This window comes from Oculina patagonica, chromosome 8 (assembly GCF_052425735.1).
Source record: "Oculina patagonica isolate OP01 chromosome 8, crgOcupat, whole genome shotgun sequence".
Classification (NCBI taxonomy): Eukaryota; Metazoa; Cnidaria; class Anthozoa; order Scleractinia; family Oculinidae; genus Oculina; species Oculina patagonica.
Genome location: NC_135765.1, coordinates 23,225,388 through 23,246,337, shown reverse-complemented (window position 1 = coordinate 23,246,337; position 20,950 = coordinate 23,225,388). Strand labels below are relative to the sequence as shown.

At 39.5% G+C, this 20,950-nt stretch overlaps 3 protein-coding genes across 6 annotated transcripts in view; 1 reads left to right on the top strand and 2 right to left on the bottom strand.

Moving 5' to 3' along the window:
- Positions 1-1,635: 1,635 nt before the first annotated feature.
- Positions 1,636-9,820, bottom strand: LOC144662679 (cell division cycle protein 20 homolog). The gene is made up of 8 exons (XM_078523531.1): positions 9,676-9,820; positions 9,073-9,593; positions 7,851-7,979; positions 6,466-6,659; positions 5,313-5,407; positions 3,816-4,044; positions 3,016-3,141; positions 1,636-2,447 (listed from the first exon to the last, which is right to left on the bottom strand). The coding sequence occupies exons 2-8, from the start codon at positions 9,575-9,577 to the stop codon at positions 2,145-2,147; spliced, it is 1,581 nt and encodes a 526-aa protein (XP_078379657.1). The 5' UTR covers positions 9,578-9,593; positions 9,676-9,820; the 3' UTR covers positions 1,636-2,144.
- Positions 9,821-11,776: 1,956 nt separating this feature from the next.
- LOC144663579 (uncharacterized) lies at positions 11,777-20,253 on the top strand. Its single transcript, XM_078524590.1, has 4 exons — positions 11,777-12,025; positions 13,380-13,753; positions 15,944-16,369; positions 19,918-20,253. Exons 1-4 carry the CDS (start codon positions 11,841-11,843, stop codon positions 20,127-20,129), a joined length of 1,197 nt encoding a protein of 398 aa, XP_078380716.1. The 5' UTR covers positions 11,777-11,840; the 3' UTR covers positions 20,130-20,253.
- Positions 20,127-20,950, bottom strand: part of LOC144663571 (glucose-6-phosphate exchanger SLC37A2-like) — a 60,335-nt gene continuing 59,511 nt past the window's right edge. For all 4 annotated transcript variants that reach the window (XM_078524576.1, XM_078524574.1, XM_078524572.1 and 1 more), the window contains one exon: positions 20,127-20,839. The gene's annotated coding sequence lies outside the window, so the exon portion shown is untranslated. The remainder of the gene's footprint in view (positions 20,840-20,950) is intronic.

The window sequence follows — 20,950 nt, the reverse complement described above, 5'->3', positions numbered from 1 at the left end:
CGCTGCGACAACGCTGCTTTCGCTCATTTGTCGCTGCGATCAGTCGCACGGATTTAAACGGGATATGCTTCTGGAGGCGCTTATATTACAAAAACACAGTCGAATCAAAAACAAAAACACCCTTTGTTAGACGAAGGGCCGACGCTCAAAATTCGCTACTGACAGTGATTCATTTATCTTTCTCCACTCCAACAAAGTGTTTATAGCAAGCAATCGGTTTACATCGTTTTTACTCCAATCTCGTCTCCTGAGCCCGCTTTACTTTTGGTCAGCACGAACAAGAAACTCCATTCTCGTTCCCAGAGCCCGCATCCCCTCAGAAGAAACTCCAACCTCGTGACGGGCCGCCATTTTGAAAACACGTCATCGAGAAGGCCCTGGGGACGAGGTTGAAGAAACTCTCGAAGTTCCAATTTTTGAGCATGCTCACATTGCCCATTTTTGATTCTCAGCCAGTCAGATTTAAAGGGACTGTGCCACGGCTGATTACGTTTATTTTTTTTTTTGCTACGAGACGGTATTTACTTCATGCCAGTCTATACAAGACGAAGAAATTACTCCTATTGATCCAAATGACAAAACCATGGCTTCACTGCAATCTAATTTCTCTCCCAGGCGTAACAATTTAAAGTTATAAGCAAACGAGACTAACTTTGAAAACTGTTCAGCCCAACAATATTTCAAAAACCTGTACTTCAATCCATTTCAATCTTCTTCACTTTTGGCCATCCGTACCTTCTTTTGTATTTGCTGTGTTATTGAAATGTTCCTTCACTGTTTTCAGTGGTTATTTTTTTATATTTCACCAAATTTAATGGTCATGTCATATGCCTAAATTCGTGACACAGTCTCTTTAGGCTGGGTGACTGTTGGCAAGCTTGGCAATTCAATTTACTTGGCTTTTTTGTTCCTTATTCAGGGATCATACAAAAAATTGCAACCACTTTTCAAGGACTTTTCAAGCACCACATACCAGGAAAGTAATTTCACAGATGGTACATTAATGCACATTCCAAGTCCAAGCTAACAAATTTTAAAGGTTTTTAGATGCTTAAAATGCATGCGGCATGCGCAGGACAATTAAGAGTTCTATACAAAACCGCTGCTGAATTTGTTTCACTGACATTTGAACTCACTTGCGCAGTTGGATTGCTTTACTTCTTAATTTCGATTCCCTTTATCAGCTGCTTTTACACCCATCTTTTTCAGTGTTTGAAGCTGCTTTGCACAGGAAAAGACCAAAGTCGAGGTCAAGCAATTATCTTTCGAACCCACTACATTCAAAGTTGAAGAAACTTCAAGGTCCTTTCAAGACTTACACACAAATCTAAGGACTTTTCAAGGAAAGATGGAATTCAAGGACTTTTCAAGGACTCCCCCTAAAATTCAAGGACTTTTTAAAACAGTGCGAACCCTGTTATTATCTTCCAGCTTTTTGTTCTATCGAAGCAAGATCTTCATTTTTCTTTACTGCTTGAAAATTGTGAAATCCTTTTGCAAAAATTTACTTCCAACTTTTCTTTTAAAAAAGCATTTTAGTAACTATTTTAAAACATTTTATTTGTTTTTAGTAGTTATCAACGATAACAATTACCACCCAACAAAGATGGATAAGATAAGATAATAACATCTCAAGTGAAATGTCTTTTTATTGTAAATAAATAAATCTATAAATAAATAAATCATATTTGATTATGCATAAATCTGTAGAAAATTTAACACAATATGTACAATAATACATTATAATTTGTCAATAAGTTAATAATTAAGTCTGGAATTAAATTGCAGGATAACACGAAATTACACTTTTACATGGCAAGACAACATGCAGCTTCAAAATGCAACATTTCGACGCAATTACAAACTGCTATTTTCAAGAAAATTGTTTCATGGGAGCAATGATATCGTATGACAAAAATAATCTGACTATTATTTTATAAAAGCAGAAAAACGTCAAATAGCTTGTTCGACAGAGTATTTCAGCCAGGGAAAGAAAGAAACTTACATTAAATATATTTCTATAGCAAATAAATTCTTGATCTCTACTAAAACTAACTCTCATATACATATATCCTATAATTTATATAATTACACACGATTCGAAGCTAGAAGTTGAAGGCACCAATTTTTCGCCATGTAATCCCTCACCGCACTTTCATACATGACATCAAACTAGCCCCGTCTTTTCCCGTCCCCCTCTCCGCTGCTTTCTTAGTTTTTTGCTGAGTGGCAAAACATTTCCACAAACGCAGGGTCTCGTCAGCGGCCGCTGACGCCACGTATTGGCCGTCAGGTGACATGGTCATGTTAAGAATGCGTGACGTATGTCCAGTCAGGTCCGTGACGCGTGACATGGCTGGGTATTTCCAGATAGTGAGTTGATGTTGGGAGAATCCATGGCCTGATATTAACTCCTTGTACTCTTTGGACCACAACAGTCCGCACACCTACCAGAGAACGGAAACGTAAAAATGAATACTAGGTGCTAAAAGCGTGCAAATTCTAAGTACTAAAATGATTTGATTTATTTTAGGGGAAGGGGGGGGACCCCTATTACGAGCCCCCTAAAGAGGGTATTTTTTTTAAAAAAAAAAAAAAAAAAAAAAAAAAAAAAAAAAAAAAACAAGACACATAAAAGACAGTTGTTTTGTAATGCAAAAAAGATAAGAGGTGAACAGATGTTCTCAATGAACTTTGATGGTGCTGTAATCACAAAAGGAGTAGGGGTGCTACGGTGATAGGGCTGCTTATTGGTGCAGGGGGCACTAATTGGAAGAACTTGGAATAGGGACGCTTGTTAACAAAAACATGTTCAAAAGGGGGCACTTAATGGAATGGGGGCGTTAAATTGCTATCATATTGGTATACATGTCAGGCAATGACTACATGTATAATAGCACCATATTTCACGATAGCCACCATTCTTGTCATTGTCATTTATGTACTATACTTTGTTTTAGGTCACAATACACTAACTGCCTCCAATGCAGAAGAGAATGGAAGCTTGACACGCACCTGGCTGTTTGTGTCCACACTGTTGAGGCAGGCTCCTGTACTTCCATTCCAAAACTTGATATGACGGTCAGCGGTTCCACCACCACTTGCCAGAACATTTGGTTGCCATGGGCACCATGCCACTGCCTAAAGAGATTTAAAGAGATGTTTAGTTGTCTTCAGCCAGTCCAGTCAGCCACTTTTAATTATGGACTGGGCAAAGATCAACTCTGGGCTAGAATTTACTCAGAGCACCTGATACTCAGCCAGGTCGCTGGGTCACAACTGACACAACTGGTAGAAAGCCTGAGCCTGGGAAGATAAGGGCATCTACAGTCAACTCTCTCTTAACGTACACCTCTATAAGATGGACACTTCTCTAGCACAGACACCTGGTGTTGGTCCTGTCCCTGCCTTTTTTCAGTCATTTTACTGTAACTTAACTCCCTATAAGATGGACACCTCTCTACGACAGTGGAGCTTGTTCTGAGTTGTCCTTTTAGAGAGAGTTGACTGTATTTAACCCAACCTTAATAATTATTATGCTAGCTAGAACAGCACCTAAGTTAGTACCAGCAGCTTTCGGTATCATTCAGAAGTTCCTGCTTCTAAAACCTTTTCGTCTAACCTTTTTCCATTCCTAAGAGGATCCAATCCCTTTGTGTTTTCTAATGCAAATACATGTTTAAAAAAAATTTCACTTTCCCCACTCTGCCACCTTGTGAAAACCCCTTTTTCACCTTCCCCCACCCCATCCCCCCTGAGAGGTCCTGCCCCATTTATCCCCAGATTCCCACCCCATGTCCCCCCAATTAACATACCTTTACTGCTGCCTGATGATGAGTCAGGGTGTGGAGTGGACTAGCCCCCTCAGGGGCTCCACCCTGAGCCCAGATATTCAGCACATTATCATTGCCACCGCTAGCTAGCAGTTTACCATCCGGAGACCACTCCAGACCGCACACCTCCTGATTATGACCCAGAAGGGACCCAATGTGATGTGACGCCACACGTACATCATGGTGGTGGATTGCACCACTTCGCGAACCACTGAAAAAATACAATGTATATAAAACCTTATTACCTTATAGTAGTTTTGTGTGCCAGGTGATTTACATCTTCTTTGAATCAATGATTCACAATTGAAGAGAAGGATGAGAGAATAGACAAAATTGTCAACAAGCTTAGCGAATTCCAAGTGATATTGTTTTAGCACATTAGTCATGGAACTAAACTTAATGAAAAAAATAATTACAAATTGATAGTGGGTGTTTTCACCTCTGCAGGGACTTAAAATATTATTAATAAAAACATTATGATGGCACATTCTGTTTTACATTATTTTGTCAATCTGAAAACACCATCTATAGCAGTGACCCTCACATTAATAAGGACTTAAGAGGTATGGCAAACTCAGGGTTCAAAGCCTAGATAGTAGCCCTGTGTACTAAACTCTCACAATCAGCCTCATCATAAATATATATCTAGAAAGAAAAATTGAATAAATAAATAAATAAATGAATAAATAAACTGCGTTCATGGAGGACGGTTGGAACGATCCTGTCTCTGATTGGCTGCGTAGTACTTGTTTTCGTGCCTGCACTTGGTAACAAGCTCAGATCTTTTGTTCAAGAGGGTAGATCTGTCAGCTGATAGTATGCAGAGCTTCTCCGTAAGACACAAATTGCAGCGTGACGGGTTTCCCCTGTAAGCGCTTGCACTCGTGACAACAGACCACTTGATCGAAAATTCGGTGTGTAATAAATAGGTATGAAATTAATTAATAAACACTATCTAGATGTGCACAGCATTGCGAAAGGCCTGTATCTTATGGACTTCTGAGTCCATATTTGGTTGTATTGGCCTTATAGGCAAGACAAACTTATAATTTGGAGATCGGCATGGCTCAAATTTATTTCAACCCCATGTTCAAATACCTTAATATAGGTACCGGGAAAACTCTGACTGTGGTCATCTAGATAAATAAATTTATACATGTGAGCTTCTCTATGGGCATTTCTGAAGAAACTGAAGACACGAAGATCACCGCAGAAAAAAATGAAGAAAATGTAAGAAAATGTAACTGTCAAAAAGTCTCAAAACTTGAAAATTTACAATGAATAACAGACAAACCGTTCCAATCTGTAAAACGAAGATCTGCTAAAAAAAATGAAGATTAAACATTTGCAAAAAAAATTGCGAAGAAAACAAAGACCGTGGGTACCCACAGAGAGGCTTACATGTAAACACCCTAAGCAGTATCCCCTGGGACATGTTCAAGTAATTTTCAGTATTTGTTATGTCAGTATGACACATACCTTGACAGGATAAAGGAGTTCCAGGCAAGTGACCCCACCCTAGCAGCATGGCCACCCATCACACGGACACACTTGGCTTGTGCTGCATCCCACAACTGAAGGAAAGAGTGTCAATATTAGACCACACGCAAATAGTAAAGATGGTAAATTTTAAGCTTGGTGAAGATAAGTTGTTCAACAATGACACGAGAATGGGACAAAGAAAAAATCTGAGTCCCCGACAGGAATCGAACCCATGGCTCTCAGATACCGGTTGGGTGCTCTAACCAACTGAGCTACGAGAGACTCCTGGTAAGCTGGGCCATTTAAGTTATTACTAGGTTGATATGTGACACGCATCCTGCATACTGCTAGGATCAGCAATGTCAAAATCATCAAGTGTGTAGTACATAATAAAGATGGTAAATATTAAGCTTGGTGATAATTAATGAAGATGAATTGTTCAACAAAGACACAAGCATGGGAAAAGAAAAAATGTTTTTCTTTGTCCCATGCTCATGTCACTGTTGAACAATTCATCTTCATTAGACCACACATTCTTCACCTTAAAGTTTATAAAAAATTATAGTTGCATGTCTTTATGGAATTTATAAGTATTAATGTGCGTTTCAATTGACACTTTTTTGCTATAATCAGTACAATCAGCTATTTCTCTTTTTTGCTCATTCTTATTGTATCTAACCTTCCCCTAGTAAACACAGCATTGATTTAACCTAGTTTTCTGTTAGAATGCCCACATCTCACCCCTAACCAAGCCTTAGCAAACCAAGATGAATGCTCGCAAAGAAATTAATTCTATGATCCTATTAAAATGACAAAAACTTCATTGCAGCCAAATGTGTCTCCCAGGGCATTACAATTTCAAATTACAAGCAGACAAGATTAACTTTGAAAACTGTTCCGCTTGACCAAAAAATTCATATCGCAATCTGTTTCAATGTTCAACCCTTTTGGCCATCCACTACCTTCTTTTGCATTTGGATTGTTATTTAAATATTCCTTCACTGTTTTTATAGAGGTTATTTTAAAAAAATTTGATGGTCATTTATTCTATGCCTTAAAGTTTATTAGCTAAAATCCATAACATGGTCCCTTTAATAGTGATTCGTCACAAGCACATCCCACTAGTAACATGGATCCTTTCTTCTCTCACCTGGACCTGACCGTTGCTATTGCCGACAGCCAGGATACTGCCCTGTCCAATCCAACTGACGCTGGAGATGTAATCGTCGCCCTCCATCTGGAACAAGTGTTGTGTCTCACCACTGCTTGGATTCCATATGTATACTGCGCCAGAAAGAGCAAGGGCAAGCTGATTGGTTGATCCCCAGTCTAACAAGTTAAGATCTAAATTACAGAAACAAAGTTTTTATGTCAAACAAAACTGGAAATAATACCGTAAAATTCCGGTTATAAGCCCTGGGTTTATACAAAAATATAAAAATGTTTTGAAACAAGCCATCATGGGTGGTGTTGATCAAAATATGATTTGAAGTTAAAAGTAATATAAAGCAACATCCAGCCATTTTTAGTACTGTTATCCAGCAGAGGGGCACTTATATCAGGAGGGTGGTGCTTAAAACTGGATGTATTTTAATTTTTGTTTTCAGGTAGATGGGCCTATATAACCAGGGTGACTTGTAAGCAGGAGGAGGGGGCTTATAATCGAAATTTCATGGTTACCTATTAGTTTTGAGCAGAAAAGTTAACTAAACACAGCTGTCATTAAAGGGTCCTTATTGAGTGTGGGAGGCGCGGTTGCCTAATGGTTAGCGCGCCGTACTTCGGAGCGAGCGTTCCGGCTTCGAGCCCTGGCCGGGGTTACTGTGTTGTGTTCTTGGGCAAGACACTTTACTCTCATAGTGCCTCTCTCCACCCAGGTGTATAAATGGGTACCGGCGAAATAATACTGGTTCGCCCCCTCGAATAGGGGTTCCCTGCGATGGACTAGCATCTCATCCAGGGGGAGTAGTAATTACTCCTAGGGCTGCTTAATGCTAAGGAAACCGGGATAAGCTCTGGCAGTATGCGCCACTTTGGCTCGAAGCTGACCTTTTGTTTTTATTGAGTGGAAGAAATGTGGAAGGTACAGTGGCCAAATGGTTAGCATGCTAAGCTCTGGTTTGAGCTGTGTGGGTTCTGTGTGGGTTCCAACCCTGGCCAGGGTCAATGCATTGTATTCTTGGGCAAGGCACTTTACTCTCAAATTGCCTCCCTAATTTTCCCCTTCAACAACCTAATCCTGAGGGTAACCCTGCAATAGACTAGCATTCCATCCAAGATTGAATAGAAACAGACCATTTTTTTACCTTACGTAGCAAATTTCTTACCCCCTTATAGGTCTTGACTTTTAGAATTCAAAGAACTTTTATATCAACATCTTTTTATTACGGACAGTTAATTTCGTCCTTGCTCCTTATGACATGGAAACCTCCATAACACAGACACCAAAGTTCAGCCCCTGTGGTATCCATATAAACAAGGTTCAACTGCAGAAAATTATTGAAATCCAGGAACCCGTCTAAGAAGAAAACTTACAGAAATCATTCAGCAAATCTGGTGCATCCAGAATTCTATCCTCGGCTTGTGGAATATGCCTTGTTGACTTTGCTTTAGGAGCTGTTGGCTTGCTCTGACAGTACAACACCCTCAGATTATTTTGATGCCCTGTGAAATTAATTGTTATAAAATTACCGTAGAATTCCGGTTATAAGCCCTGGGCTTATACAACTTCGTAAGGGGTTTTGGGTGGGCCTATAAGCGGACGGGCTAATATCCGGTAATGGGCTTATAAGCGGAATGAAAAAATCATTTCGAAAAGTGTCACGGGAGTGTTGACTGAAATACGTTTTTAAGTTAAAAACGCATAATAAAGCAACATTTAGCTCTGTTCAGTACTGTCATCCGGTAGAGGGGGCTTATATTCGGGGGGCTTATAATCGGATGGTTTTTTTTGTTTCCAGGTAGATGGGCCTATAACCGGGGGGGCTTATAATCGGAAGTTTACGGTATATCAACAATTCTCCATAAAGCTTGGTAAAGAAAAAGGCAAAAAGTTGTTGTTTCCTCAATGATAACATGGTTGCAAAAATGTCTTGCTTATCTCCCTGTTGTCTTTCCCTGTAAATACAATGTACAAACTACATTTAACTGAGGAACTAATATTGTTCTTAGCCTATGGCCTATGAATCCACAATCAATAAGTTAGGAAATAAATGAAAGAGAATAATTCTCTTTCATTTCTTTCCCAACTAATTGATTGTTATTCTGCTCCAACTCCAACATTTAATTATAAATAAATAAATAAATAAATAAATAAATAAAAAGATATTTACAGCAGCACAACCATGATGTAGTTCTTTGTCCACTGTTTCCAGATCAAATTGGAATTTAAAAGTATTGGGTTTTGTAGAGGGAGAAAAACCGGAGACTCTGGAGAAAACCCCTTGGAGCAAGAACGAGAACCAACAATAAACTCAACCCACAAGGATCTGGCAATCGAACATGGGCCACATTGGTGGGAGGCAAGCGCTCTTACCACTGCGCCATTCCTGCTCCCCAGTTAACCGATTTTTTGTATTTTTTTTTTTTTTTTTTTTTTACTAAAGAAACCTCTAGAGTCCGTTATTAAAAACAACTCACCTACATGTAACAATAATAATCAATCAATCTATCAATCAATCAAGTAATCAATATTCAATATCAAATATTTTCGTCCTGGAAGGAACTGACTGTGCATTCTGTTAAAAATAAAGGGTACCTTCTTTAGTCATGGGAGCGCCAGACTTGAAGTGTAGAATCTTACAGTTGTTGGAATTACTAGCTAAGTTCTCTGCCATAGTTGCTTGATACTCTGGACCTTTTCCTTCGACCTCCATGTCACAGCTCGGATCAGCCGCTTCCTTGCCTTGCATTATCTGAAAATGACTCCACTCACAGTCGGCAAGCGGCCTGCTTGGGATAAAGCGGTCACCTCGAGGAGAAAGCCCGAACTTCCTCGGAGTTTTCTGAGGTGTTTTCTTCGGCGACTTGCAAGGAGTCTTCGCAGTTTTCTTGCCGGGAGTATAAGTTTGAGTTTTAGACGACACATTTGAGTTTCTTCTACTGCGAGAAGTTGTTTGAAGAGGGGATAAAGGTTTCCCTGATGAAGCTAAATTCCTCTCTCTTTCTTTTCTCTGCCAGCGTGGAACAGGGCCTTTGGAAAGTGGAGCTTCGAGCTTCTTCAAGCAATCGTTGACTCCATTTTCGAACTCGAATTGAGCCATATTTCTTTGCGAAATTCTACAGTAACGAGCACAAAATAATCACTCAGCAAAGGATTAGTAAACTTGCAAGCTTTTTCACAGTTTAACGGTGGACTTACCAGTGTAATATAATGTAAAACTTCGCGTAAATTTAGTACTTCTTTCTCTAGTCTTGTCCGTTTGCAAATCAATCAAGTTCAAAGCACGCGGCCATTTTTAAATGCCGCTTTCTCGCTCCTGATTGGCTGATTACTTCACCACCATTGCGCGCGCCAGAAATTCTTGCATATTTTGTGTGTTTTTTCTTTTCAATTTCTTTCATTTTTGGCATTTGTCGTCTATTTAAGCCTGTTCCATTCTACTCGAGGAAGCTGAACGGCACAATCACCTTCAAGTTACAGTACCAAAAAGCTTTTGCCATTATTTACGAGTATTCGAGTGTTCATTTCCTAAAGGAAAATCTCGGAAAATTTTATTTCCTTGTTTCATCACGGTTATAGAAACACTGTATAATATGTAATATCGCGTAGTTTTCGTTTTGCCAAAATTTGCCAAACCTTTATTCATCCTGCTGTAACTGTATGGATAATGACGAACTTTATCATAGTGTCAAAAATTAAAACACAGCAGTATGAATCCATTAATTGGGGACACTACCTAATAATAGGAATATAACGAAGCATATTAACAACGCATACAAAATTTACGCGTAATAAAATTAACGCGAATTTACGAAAAGTTCTGGTTAGATGCTTTTAATTAACGTGTTAATATAATTAAAATCACGCGAATAACATGTATCGTTAATTTTCAGACTAGTTCAAATTTACACACACCCCACTCTGATTCTAATAATACTAAAAAGGAAAACTCTAGAATCTATGTAGAATAACAGAAAAAAGATTTCTATTTATGGAATAATTAACAGAAAATAGATACTATGAAAACCAAAATAAATATACTACAGGGCAAAGGGTAAGGTCACCACCGGCAATGTTAAAATAATTGGAATTTTAATTTCTCGAATGTTATATATTTTACACATTAACCGCTTCTTTTTATTAACATTGCTACAGTTTTGCTAAAGCTAACTTTTTTTCTGATTAAGAATTTCCTTCTCCCTCCAAGCTCTGGCCATTACACCAAAAAAATCCCCTTAAAATTTAAAGTGGTGTACGTTTTTTGACGTCACAAATACTAATTTGCATACGTCCGGCTGACATGTCGTGACGTCATTGTTTGCACAATTCCATATATTTGCCGACAAGAATACCATCAGTGTAAAAGCACATACATTTTTAACCTTGCTTAGTTTTAATTTCGAAAGGTGAAATATTGCCAGAAAACTACAGAAATCGTGCTTGAAAAGATTAAAGGATTGATTTTTGTTTAATTTTCAAAAATGACGTCGATAACTTCGGTGTGTGGTAGCTATAAGTCTTTGTGCATTATATTGTAACAAGTACTAATAAGAAATAGTTTTATTTCCGTGATTTTAAGTGTAATCTATCCAAGCGATCAAAAACAAATTGGCGAATAAAGAATTTGACCCACGGCTATGCGCGTACACATGGTCAGACTTTATATTTTATAAACGTGGTCATTTTAAGAACCATGGTGCTTTACTTGATGATCTTTCACAGTGTTTGAAAAGAAAGAAAGAAAGAAAGAAAGAAAACTCGCGCCAAAGCAAACTCTGCCAAGTCATGAAGTCGTGTTGGATTGTGGAAATGAAAATGCTATTTCCGCTATCACGCAGGCCGGTTATTTCCTAATTAGTTGACCTCCGTAAAGGTCTTCATAGTCTGAGGTATTTCTCTCAGAGGTGTTTCTTCGGAGCAATAACTATATTTGTAGTTGCAATTGTGTCTTTCAATTTGAGGGACATGCTCCATTTTCAATTCGTGTGTCAACGACAACAATGACAATAGCAACTACAAAGTGACGCGCTAGAATTTTGGAAGTGCGCGCTTTTCTCCCTTCTCTGGTTAATTCGAAACTTCTTTCTCTGTTTGACCTCAACTAATAATTTTTCGCAAAGTTATAAAGATTGTACCTTCGAATGGTGGCGTTTCTTGTCGGTAGCTGTAGCGAAGCTATAATGGTACTTTTTGCTTCGACCACCCAGGCCGAGTTCTACAAGAAATGTATGTGCTTAAATTAAACGTTCTAATTTTAGCTCGGCAATCTATTACAAGTCACGCGTAGAATATGCAATTACTTGAACGTCACAATAGCAAAATAATAAAAAAAAAATTCAAAAAGAGAAAGGGACAGATTTAATATGGGGACAGCAGCATCAAGCGTGGACCACAGGCGAGATACAGTTACAAAATCTTTTAGCAGGGAAGAGCTCAAAGACCCGAAGAGTGTTTTGCTAGAAAGTGCTCGCAATGGAAACAACGAAGAACTGACCCTAGTTATAGAACAGGGAATGGATCCGAATGAAAGAGAGTCGCCATTTTCAGGGTAAGTCAACTTTTTTGATATTTTGCCAATGGAATGCTTCCTTTGCCAAGAAGGAACGGATCGGGGGAAGCGGGAACACAGTTTTCGCCATTTTGCAACGTGCGTTACGATTAAATACAGGTTAGCTCAGTTGCATTGTATGAAACTTTGGTACAATTTTCGCATTAACTTTATAAAAAAGATAGAAAACGTCCGCTTTAGTATTTTAATCCTGATTATAACACTCAACTGAATTTGGCACAACCCGAATGTCCTCGTTCGTCCTCCGATCCTTGAATAAGCTTACTTGAATGCTCAAACCTTTAAGAACAAAAAAAGTACGCAGCCATGCAGTTTTTTCTTTGCAGGAAGTTGTTTTCAAACATGAATTCCTTATTTTCTGCATATTTCTAAGGAAGCAATTTTCTTTTAGGGGCGTTTTGATTCATTCATGTTCTTTGACGGTCAGTCAGTTGGTCATTCATTCATTCAGTCAGTCAGTCAGGCAGGCAGGCAGGCCGAAAAGCCTTGAGTTTTAAGGTCCTTTAAAATTCACCTGAAATTGTATCTGAAAGTGTGTAAAACAAGCGCGCTTTTTCTTTTTTTTTCTCCGATTGAGTCTCGTAAAAGTATCAATTTAGCCAATCACAAGGACTCGGTCCATCTAGAAAACCAATCAAAACTCGAAGCAAAAAAAGTAAGAGCCGGTTCTCATATAATCGCCCCGATCGTATCTATCGCCTCTGTCACTTCAAAAAGTTTTCTTGCGATCGGGGCGATTATATAAGAACATTACACAGACGATCGCTAACGTCTGCGGCGATAAGGCAATCACGATCGCTTGGATCGCCTGTGTCCTATCCTTCTAGCTTCTGCAATAACTGAGAAGATAGGAAGCTACAAGGTTTGCTCTTTCATTGAAGGCTGTCATTGTGCTGGATGTAGGGCCTATAATGACTGTATTTCGTAGGTCCTCGCTCATACCAGGCGATCGGGACGATCATATGAGAACTCTCTGATCGCTTCTATCGCCTACGATAGTCTCAGTATTTGCAAACGATCTATGCAGAAGAAACGATCGGGGCGAAAAAACGTGCGAGCGAATCACGATTGGTGTTGGTTTTGCTTCTTATTGGTTGAGAAAGTGGGGGAATTAGAAGTCTTTTTAAAAACCAATCGCTTAGCGTAGTAAAGTGCATAACCAAAGCAAACGTGAATTACTTCCCCCACTCAAGTAAAAAACGCTCTATAAAACAACGTTCCGTATCATAAAGACAACTTGATATTTACATAATCTATATTTCGATTCTAAGGTATAGTAAACTGATATCATTTTCCCGTGCGTCGTAACACAATTTTTTGTCTTCCTTTACAGCTTACGAGCGCTCCATCTTGCTGCACGCCATGGTCACGTCCAATGCATGAACACGCTTCTGGAACTCGGTGCGGACGTCAGTGCCGAGGACTTTTACGGCTGGCAAGCAATTCACGAAGCTGCTCTACATGGCCACACCGATTGCCTGGCACTGTTACTGGAACACGGCTCCAAAGTTGACGCTGCAGCGTACAATAACAACGGTCCCAACACGCCGCTGCATTACGCTGCGAGGCACGGGCACGTGCGCTGCGTGGAGCTGCTGCTCATGCACGGCGCTGATTGGCGGAGCACTAACAAGTACGGCGAGAACCCATTACACTGCACTGCCATGCGTGGACACGTGGATTGCATGCTTGCACTTGTGCATGCAGGTACAAACTATCTATCATACTTTGCATTCATTCTTCCCAGCGGGGGGGGGGGGGGGTGCTGCTGTTAGCTAATTATTTAAGGAGGCTCACAACAGTTTCGAGCATTTTCAAGGTCTTATACTATTTTGAAGGAGTCAGTGCTACAAATATTTTTCAGTTAATACAGCTACAAAAAGGGAATGAAACAGATGTCCAATCATTGGTCAATAAATTGTGGTTATTTTCTTGACGTCACTGGTAACCATAGCAACAGTATAACCTGTTAAAAACACTCTTAATTTTAGCTTTATACTGAACTCAAAACTAAATTCGATGAACCCCACTTTTTATTATTGAACAATGATCAGCATGTTAAGATACAACTTTTTGCAAAGTTAAGGAGGCTCGATGTAGTATTTTTAGCCAAAGAGTGGTTGTTTTGAAAATTAAAATTATCAAAGAAGCCAAAGTTCGATTTTTGCCAAAATACACCATAATGATCAAATATGACCAAATTTTAATTTTTTACCCGTCACTTAGTCACAAAAGTTACCATAGCAACCATTGACGTTTTCTTTTGTTCTAAAACAAGCTATATTTCCTCGAAATCTAGATTGACACTTAGTATTTATTTTTTGATATCTTCAAGTATAGTAGATTGACTACCTGTACACAAAATTTTAGGAAAATCTCTAAGAGCGTTTTAGAGTAAATCAAGAATGAAGTTTTTGGTATTTTCTTATAATTTCCTACAATCAGCAGTCGATATATTTTAACAAATTAAAGCAAAAAGTCTTTCGCTTTTAGTTAATGGTATTTGATGGTGTAATTATTTATATTTCAGTGAGAGTAACTGCACTCAAAGAATACGAAACAATTTAAAAGAGCCTATTTTATATTAAAATGGGGTTTTTCTAAAAATTTCATTCTTGATTTACTTGAAAATGCTCTTACAGATTTTTCTTAAATTTCGTCAACAGTAAGTCAATCTACTAAACTTTGACATATCAAAAAATAAACAGCAAGAGTTAATCTAGATTTCGAGAAAATCAAGCTTGTTTGTAAACAAAAGAAAACGTCAATGGTTGCTATGGTAACCTTTGAGACTAAGTGACGGGTAAAAAATTAAAATTTGGTCATATTTGATCATTATGGTGTATTTTGACAAAAATTTGAACATTGGTTTCGTAGATAATTTTATATTTCAAAACAACCACCCTTCGGCTAAAAAAACTACATCGAGCCTCCTTAAAGTTGGTTTCACAGCCACCTTTAGTTTTTGGAAAATTTAAGGTGGCTCTGAAACGAGGTGTTACTCACCTGCGTCTTGTGTTCTTTTTGGCTTCGGTTTTTTACCGAAAGAAGTGCGCTAAGTAGAATTTTTAGGCATTGTTGGTTTTCGTCAGTGTTACAAAAACTGTTTGTTTGCATGGAAAACATCAGAAAACTATTAGATTATAAAGCAGGCAGAAATTATTTTTTTGTTAACATTACAGCATTGTAGCGCTTATCACAACTGAGTTGTTATGGAAATATTTTTGAGAAAATTACATTGGTTAGTATACAGCCGCCACGATTATGTCCCTTTTTGGGGCACAAAGATGGCGGCCATAAAATTTAACATTCAATAAAGTAGCTTCTACCATTAATATTATTTGCATTCGCTTAAAACCTTTTCGGTTTCCGAAATCACCTACGGAAACCGGAAAGGTTTTTGGCCAAGAATAGGGACAGATGGCGAGCATTGATGTCCGGACCTAAACAAGTTCCTCAGGGGGTAAATTTGGCGATGGTTGAGTTTTCTTGATCTGTATATTACGGATAAATTTGGACGGTTAGCCATGAGACTCCAGCTTTACGTAAACATCTATCCCCCACCCGGGGACAACGTCTGAAAGTGCAAAACTGCTATGAAAATATCCGTTTTGTGACAAATAAGAAACACGTTCATCCGGGACGTCACAGAATTCGAATTCAAAATACTTTATCTTCTAAACGAAGTACTAATTCGATACCAAAATTGCGTAGGGTTTTAAGCTCTTTATCTCTAGAATAGGTGAAAAGAATAAGTCCCGTAGGGTTAATATTTCAGATTTTGGAGTTTTGATGTAGGGAACCATACTACTGAAAAAATCATTCCTCTTACCATGTGCTATGAAGGACGAGTACCGTTTTCAAGTTGTGTCACGTTTGCCTTGTTCTGTTTCCAAGGTGCTGATATTAACACAGAAACCCGAGACGGTCTTACCCCCGCATACTACAGTACGGTATGTGGTAACTCGACATACCTAAAAGAACTTATTAAACAAGGAACAGACATCAACAGGAGATACAAGGATCCAATGCGAACGCTCTTACACTTCGCTGCAGAGGCCGGGCAAGTTAAGGTCCTCAAGACCCTTCTGAGGAGGGGCGCTGATACAGAGGTTCACGCCGGCCCACGATCTTTCACCCCCTTACATCTATCAGTGCGCCTGGGTCATGAAAAGGGAGTCGGATTATTGATAAAATATGGCGCTAACGTGGAGGCGCTTTCGCTTGAAGGTTACACCCCTCTACACCACGCCGCGCGCTGTGGAAAACACGAAATTGGTAAAATACTGGTAGCGAACGGAGCGAACGTTGATGCCATATCAGGTTAGGGGTTTTCTCAGTCACACCTTATTAAAGGTAAAGTCTTTATCTGAGCCAAGTGGCCCATACAGCCAGAGCTTATCCAGGTTTCTGTAGCATTAAGCGACTAGGAGTATTGTTACTCCCCCCTGGATGGGATGCTAGTCCATCGCATGGATACCTCCCAGCAGTAAATTCGCCGGTACCCATTTATACACCTGGGGGGAGTGGGACCCTGGGACAGTAAAGTGTCTTGCCCAAGAACACAACGTAGCGCCCCGGCCAGGCCTCGAACCCAGGCCATTCGTCTCGGAGTCGAGCGCGCTAACCATTAGGCCACCACGCCTCGCAACACCTTATTAAGGCAGTGATCATTGCAAGGTAGTTCCTAAACATGTAAAATAAAATCCGACATGGAACTTATGCGAAAATCTCGGTGTTACTTCTAATGCCAGTTATCGAATGTTTGTTCCCAACTTTAACAACTTGGAGACAACGAAAGGATTAAAAAAAAACTTATCAGCATTATTGATGTACCTTAAACAGTGTGATCGTTTGGGTGAAGGTAGTTCTCATATGAACTAATGCGGATAACTGACGTTTCGACAACCTGAGCAACAGTCAACTTCAGAGGCGAGCAAAAAGTCTTTGTCAGCGTGATTGTGTTTACTCTAAAATCGGGTTTACACGGGCAATTTTTATGTGACAATATATTTGATCGTGTATATGACACAACAATTATTTGCTAGGAGTCCAAAGTTTAATGCGCCAGTAATGACCTTGGGCAGAAGAGATACGCGCGCACAGTGCTCAGTGGGAATTTGGGAGTATAGGGACCACATATTCTGACGCAATATTTGCCACATTTTATGTGACGACTCGTCTACACGAGCAATTTTCGTATGTGTCATAAAAGCTAGTCAACGAATATATTTGCCACATAAAATTGACCTTATACGGAACTCGCGTTATCTGATGGCGGCTTATTAACCTCGTGCAGGATTATTTTGTCTTACTTGGTTGGTTAGTTCCTTATGGAACTCGTGTTCTCGCTTATGCTACGGAAACCGGGAACTCATCACCCAAGTAAGACAGAATAATTCAGCAACCCACAGATAACATCAGTTCCATAGGGAATTCACAACCCAAGTTAGACAGCATAATCCATTAAGGGGTCAATATGCTGCCCTCAGATAACGAGAGTTCCGTAGGGAACTCACCCCCCAAGTAAGACAGAATAATCGAGCAAGAGGCCATTAGTTGCCCACAGATAACACGAGTTCCATAGCATTTAGAGAGAACTCACGTTATCTGTGTGCAGCATATTGACCTCCTGCTGGATTATTTTGTCTTACTCGGTTGGTGAGTTCCCTATGGAACTCGCGTAATCTGAGGGCAACATTTTGACCTCTTGATGCATTATTCTGTTTTACTTGGGTGGTGAGTTCCCTAAGGAACTCACGTAATCTGAGGGCAGCATATTGACCTCTTGATGCATTATTCTGTTTTACTTGGGTGGTGAGTTCCCTATGGAACTCACGTAATCTGAGGGCAGCATAGTGACCTCTTGATGCATTATTCTGTTTTACTTGGGTGGTGAGTTCCCTAAGGAACTCACGTTATCTGAGGGCAGCATATTGACCTCTTTATGGACTATTCTGTCTTACTTCCAGGTTGTGAGTTCCCTATGGACCTCATGGTAGCTGTGGGCAACATATTGACCTCTTGCTGCATTATTCTGTCTTACTTGGGTTGTGAGTTCGCTATCAATCTAGTGTAATCTGTGGACAGCATATTGGCCTCTTGCTAGATTATTTTGCCCTACTTGGTCGGTGAGCTCCCTACGGAACTCACGTTATCCGAGGGCAGCAAGTTGACCTCCTGCTTAATTATTTTCTCTTACTTGGGTTGTGAGTTCCCTATGGAACTCACGTAATCTGAGGGCAGCATATTGACCTCTTGCTGAATTATTCTGTTTTACTTGGGTGGTGAGTTCCCTAAGGAACTCACGTTATCTGAGGGCAGCATATTGACCTCTTTATGGACTATTCTGTCTTACTTCCGGGTTGTGAGTTCCCTATGGAACTCATGTTAGCTGTGGGTAGCATATTGACCTAGTGCTAGATTATTTTGTCCTACTTGGTCGGTGAGCTCCCTACGGAACTCACGTTATCTGAGGGCAGCATATTGATCTCTTGCTGGATTATTTTGTCTTACTTGGGTTGTGAATTCCCTACGGAACTCATGTTATATGTGGGCAAATATTGACCTGTTGCTGGATTATTCTGTCTAACTTGGATGGTGAGTTCCCTACGGAACTCACGTTATCCAAGGGCGGCATATTGACCCCTTGATGGATTCTTCTCTCTTACTTGGTTGGTGAGTTCCCTATGGATCTCATGTTATCTGTGGGCAGTAAATTGACCTCTTGATGGATTATTTTGTCTTACTTGGGTTGTGAGTTTTAAGAGTATCAATAAAGTGCATCAATATCAAACCAGACTGGCAAGTAAGATTTAATACTATCTGCCAAAAGCAAGGACTAATTACGGAAAATTTAACATTCGTTTTTTCGGCGCTAAAGTTTGGAATTCCATTGATGACCTTAAATCAAGAGTCGTGCTTGTTTCAAAAATCTCTTAAAAGAATTGATTATCTCCAACTACTAACTGGTTACATTGATGAACTTTATTTTTCATTTCTGTGTGTACATACACTTTTCTTTTTTTGTTCTCTGTCTGTGTGTGTGTGTGTGAATGGAAATCGTGTCCCGTTTTTTTATATACTCTGTAACTTTATTGCAATATTTTTTTCCGCTTGGCTCAGCCACTTAGCTCGATTAGCCTTAGCTATTTCTAAGTGGCTATGCTCTTTTTTATTGTTAATTTTTCCTCTTGCATGTATTTATTTATTGTAAAACTCTTCTGGGCACGAAATAAAAGATTGTTGTTGTTGTTGTTGTTGTTGAGTTCCCTAGGGAACACTCGTTATCTGAGGGCAGCATGTTGACCTCTTGCTGGATTATATTGTCTTATATTACTTGGGTGGTAAGCTCCTTACGGAACTCACATTATCGGAGGGCAGCATACTGACTTCTTGCTGGATTGTTAAGTCTTACTTGGGTGCTGAGTTACCTACGGAACTCACGTTATCTGAGGGCAGCATTTTGACCTCCTGCTGGATTATTCTATCTTACTTGGGTGGTGAGTTCCCTAAAGAACTCACGTTATCTGTTTGCAGCATATTGACCTCTTGCTCGATTATTCTGTCTTACTTGGTTGGTTTCGAAACACACCAGACAGTTGACACCCAGGCAAGAGCACCCCAACTTCAAATTCTAATTTTAAAATCACATTTAATCTTCAATATTTCAAAGAATCCAAAAATGCCTCTCTCATCCCATATATTTAAAAAATTAGAGAAATAAGAAATGAGACGACCTTTTATCTCAGTCAGGCCCAGCCAGCTTAGGCATGTAAAATTTTTTCAACTGGGAAGCCGCTATTTCCACATCGAGCGACGTTCTCATTTCTTCAACTGAATATTAACTTGTTTTATTACTTTATTTTCAGAGGAAGCTCATGAGACCGCGTTACACATGTGTGTTCATCGGCATGACAGAGAGTTTACAAAATTACTTATAAAAGCCAATGCTGATCTTAACATCCGGGACAGCCACGGGAATCGACCAATAGACATGAAGCAAGAAAACGAAGACGTCATTAACATAATCAAGGCCGCCATGTTTGAGAAGGACAGGATAAAAAACGCTAAAACAAGCTGAAAATAATTTCTCGTTTTTAATTCAACCAATGTAATGTAGTTCGACAATTTTCTTCACTGTTCAACAGTCTTGACAAAAGTATTCTGTTTCCTTTGAAATATATTAAAATACTGAATTTCTTTGATTGAAACAGCCCTTTTTACAGACATCCCACCCCAAATTGAAAATACCTTACCAATAAAAATAACTATTATTTACGTTAATTATACTTATTGATTTACAAATTGCTCTGACGTACATTTGTCTAAAATCCAAACAACAGTAAGCCAAGAATATCCGCCATTGAATATGAAAAGTCTGTGAACATACTGTGTCGATAACTAAGTCAAAACAAGCTACAAGCTAAGATTGGGGGGGGGGGGGGTATTAGGGCAGAGGGGGAACTGCTTATCTACTGCAATTAAATGACAATGCTAATTTCTGTAACAAACGAACCTAATCTCGTTCCCAGATCTCTTGTGGATGAACCACGTTTAATCTCGGTCCCAGATCTCTTGTAGAGAAACAACGCTTAATCTCTTTCCCAGATCTCTTGTCGGCTTCGTCCACAAGAGATCTGTGAACGAGCTTAAACCACGTTAACTATTGTACACTGACCTAAGCTTTATTCTGTTGGCCCACTAGAAATCACGGCATTCCTGGTATTGATGGTGACGTTTTCCATCATGTTCAGCCACTACTTCAAGGTTTCAATCGATTTAAATAGTGACCTAGCCTGCGTAGCTGGCGGTATTGTTGGGTTTTAAAGCGCCCACCAGCAAGCGGCGAAGCCGCGACAACGAGCGGCGCAGCCGCGAGTGGCTTGCCACTAGCGGCTGCGC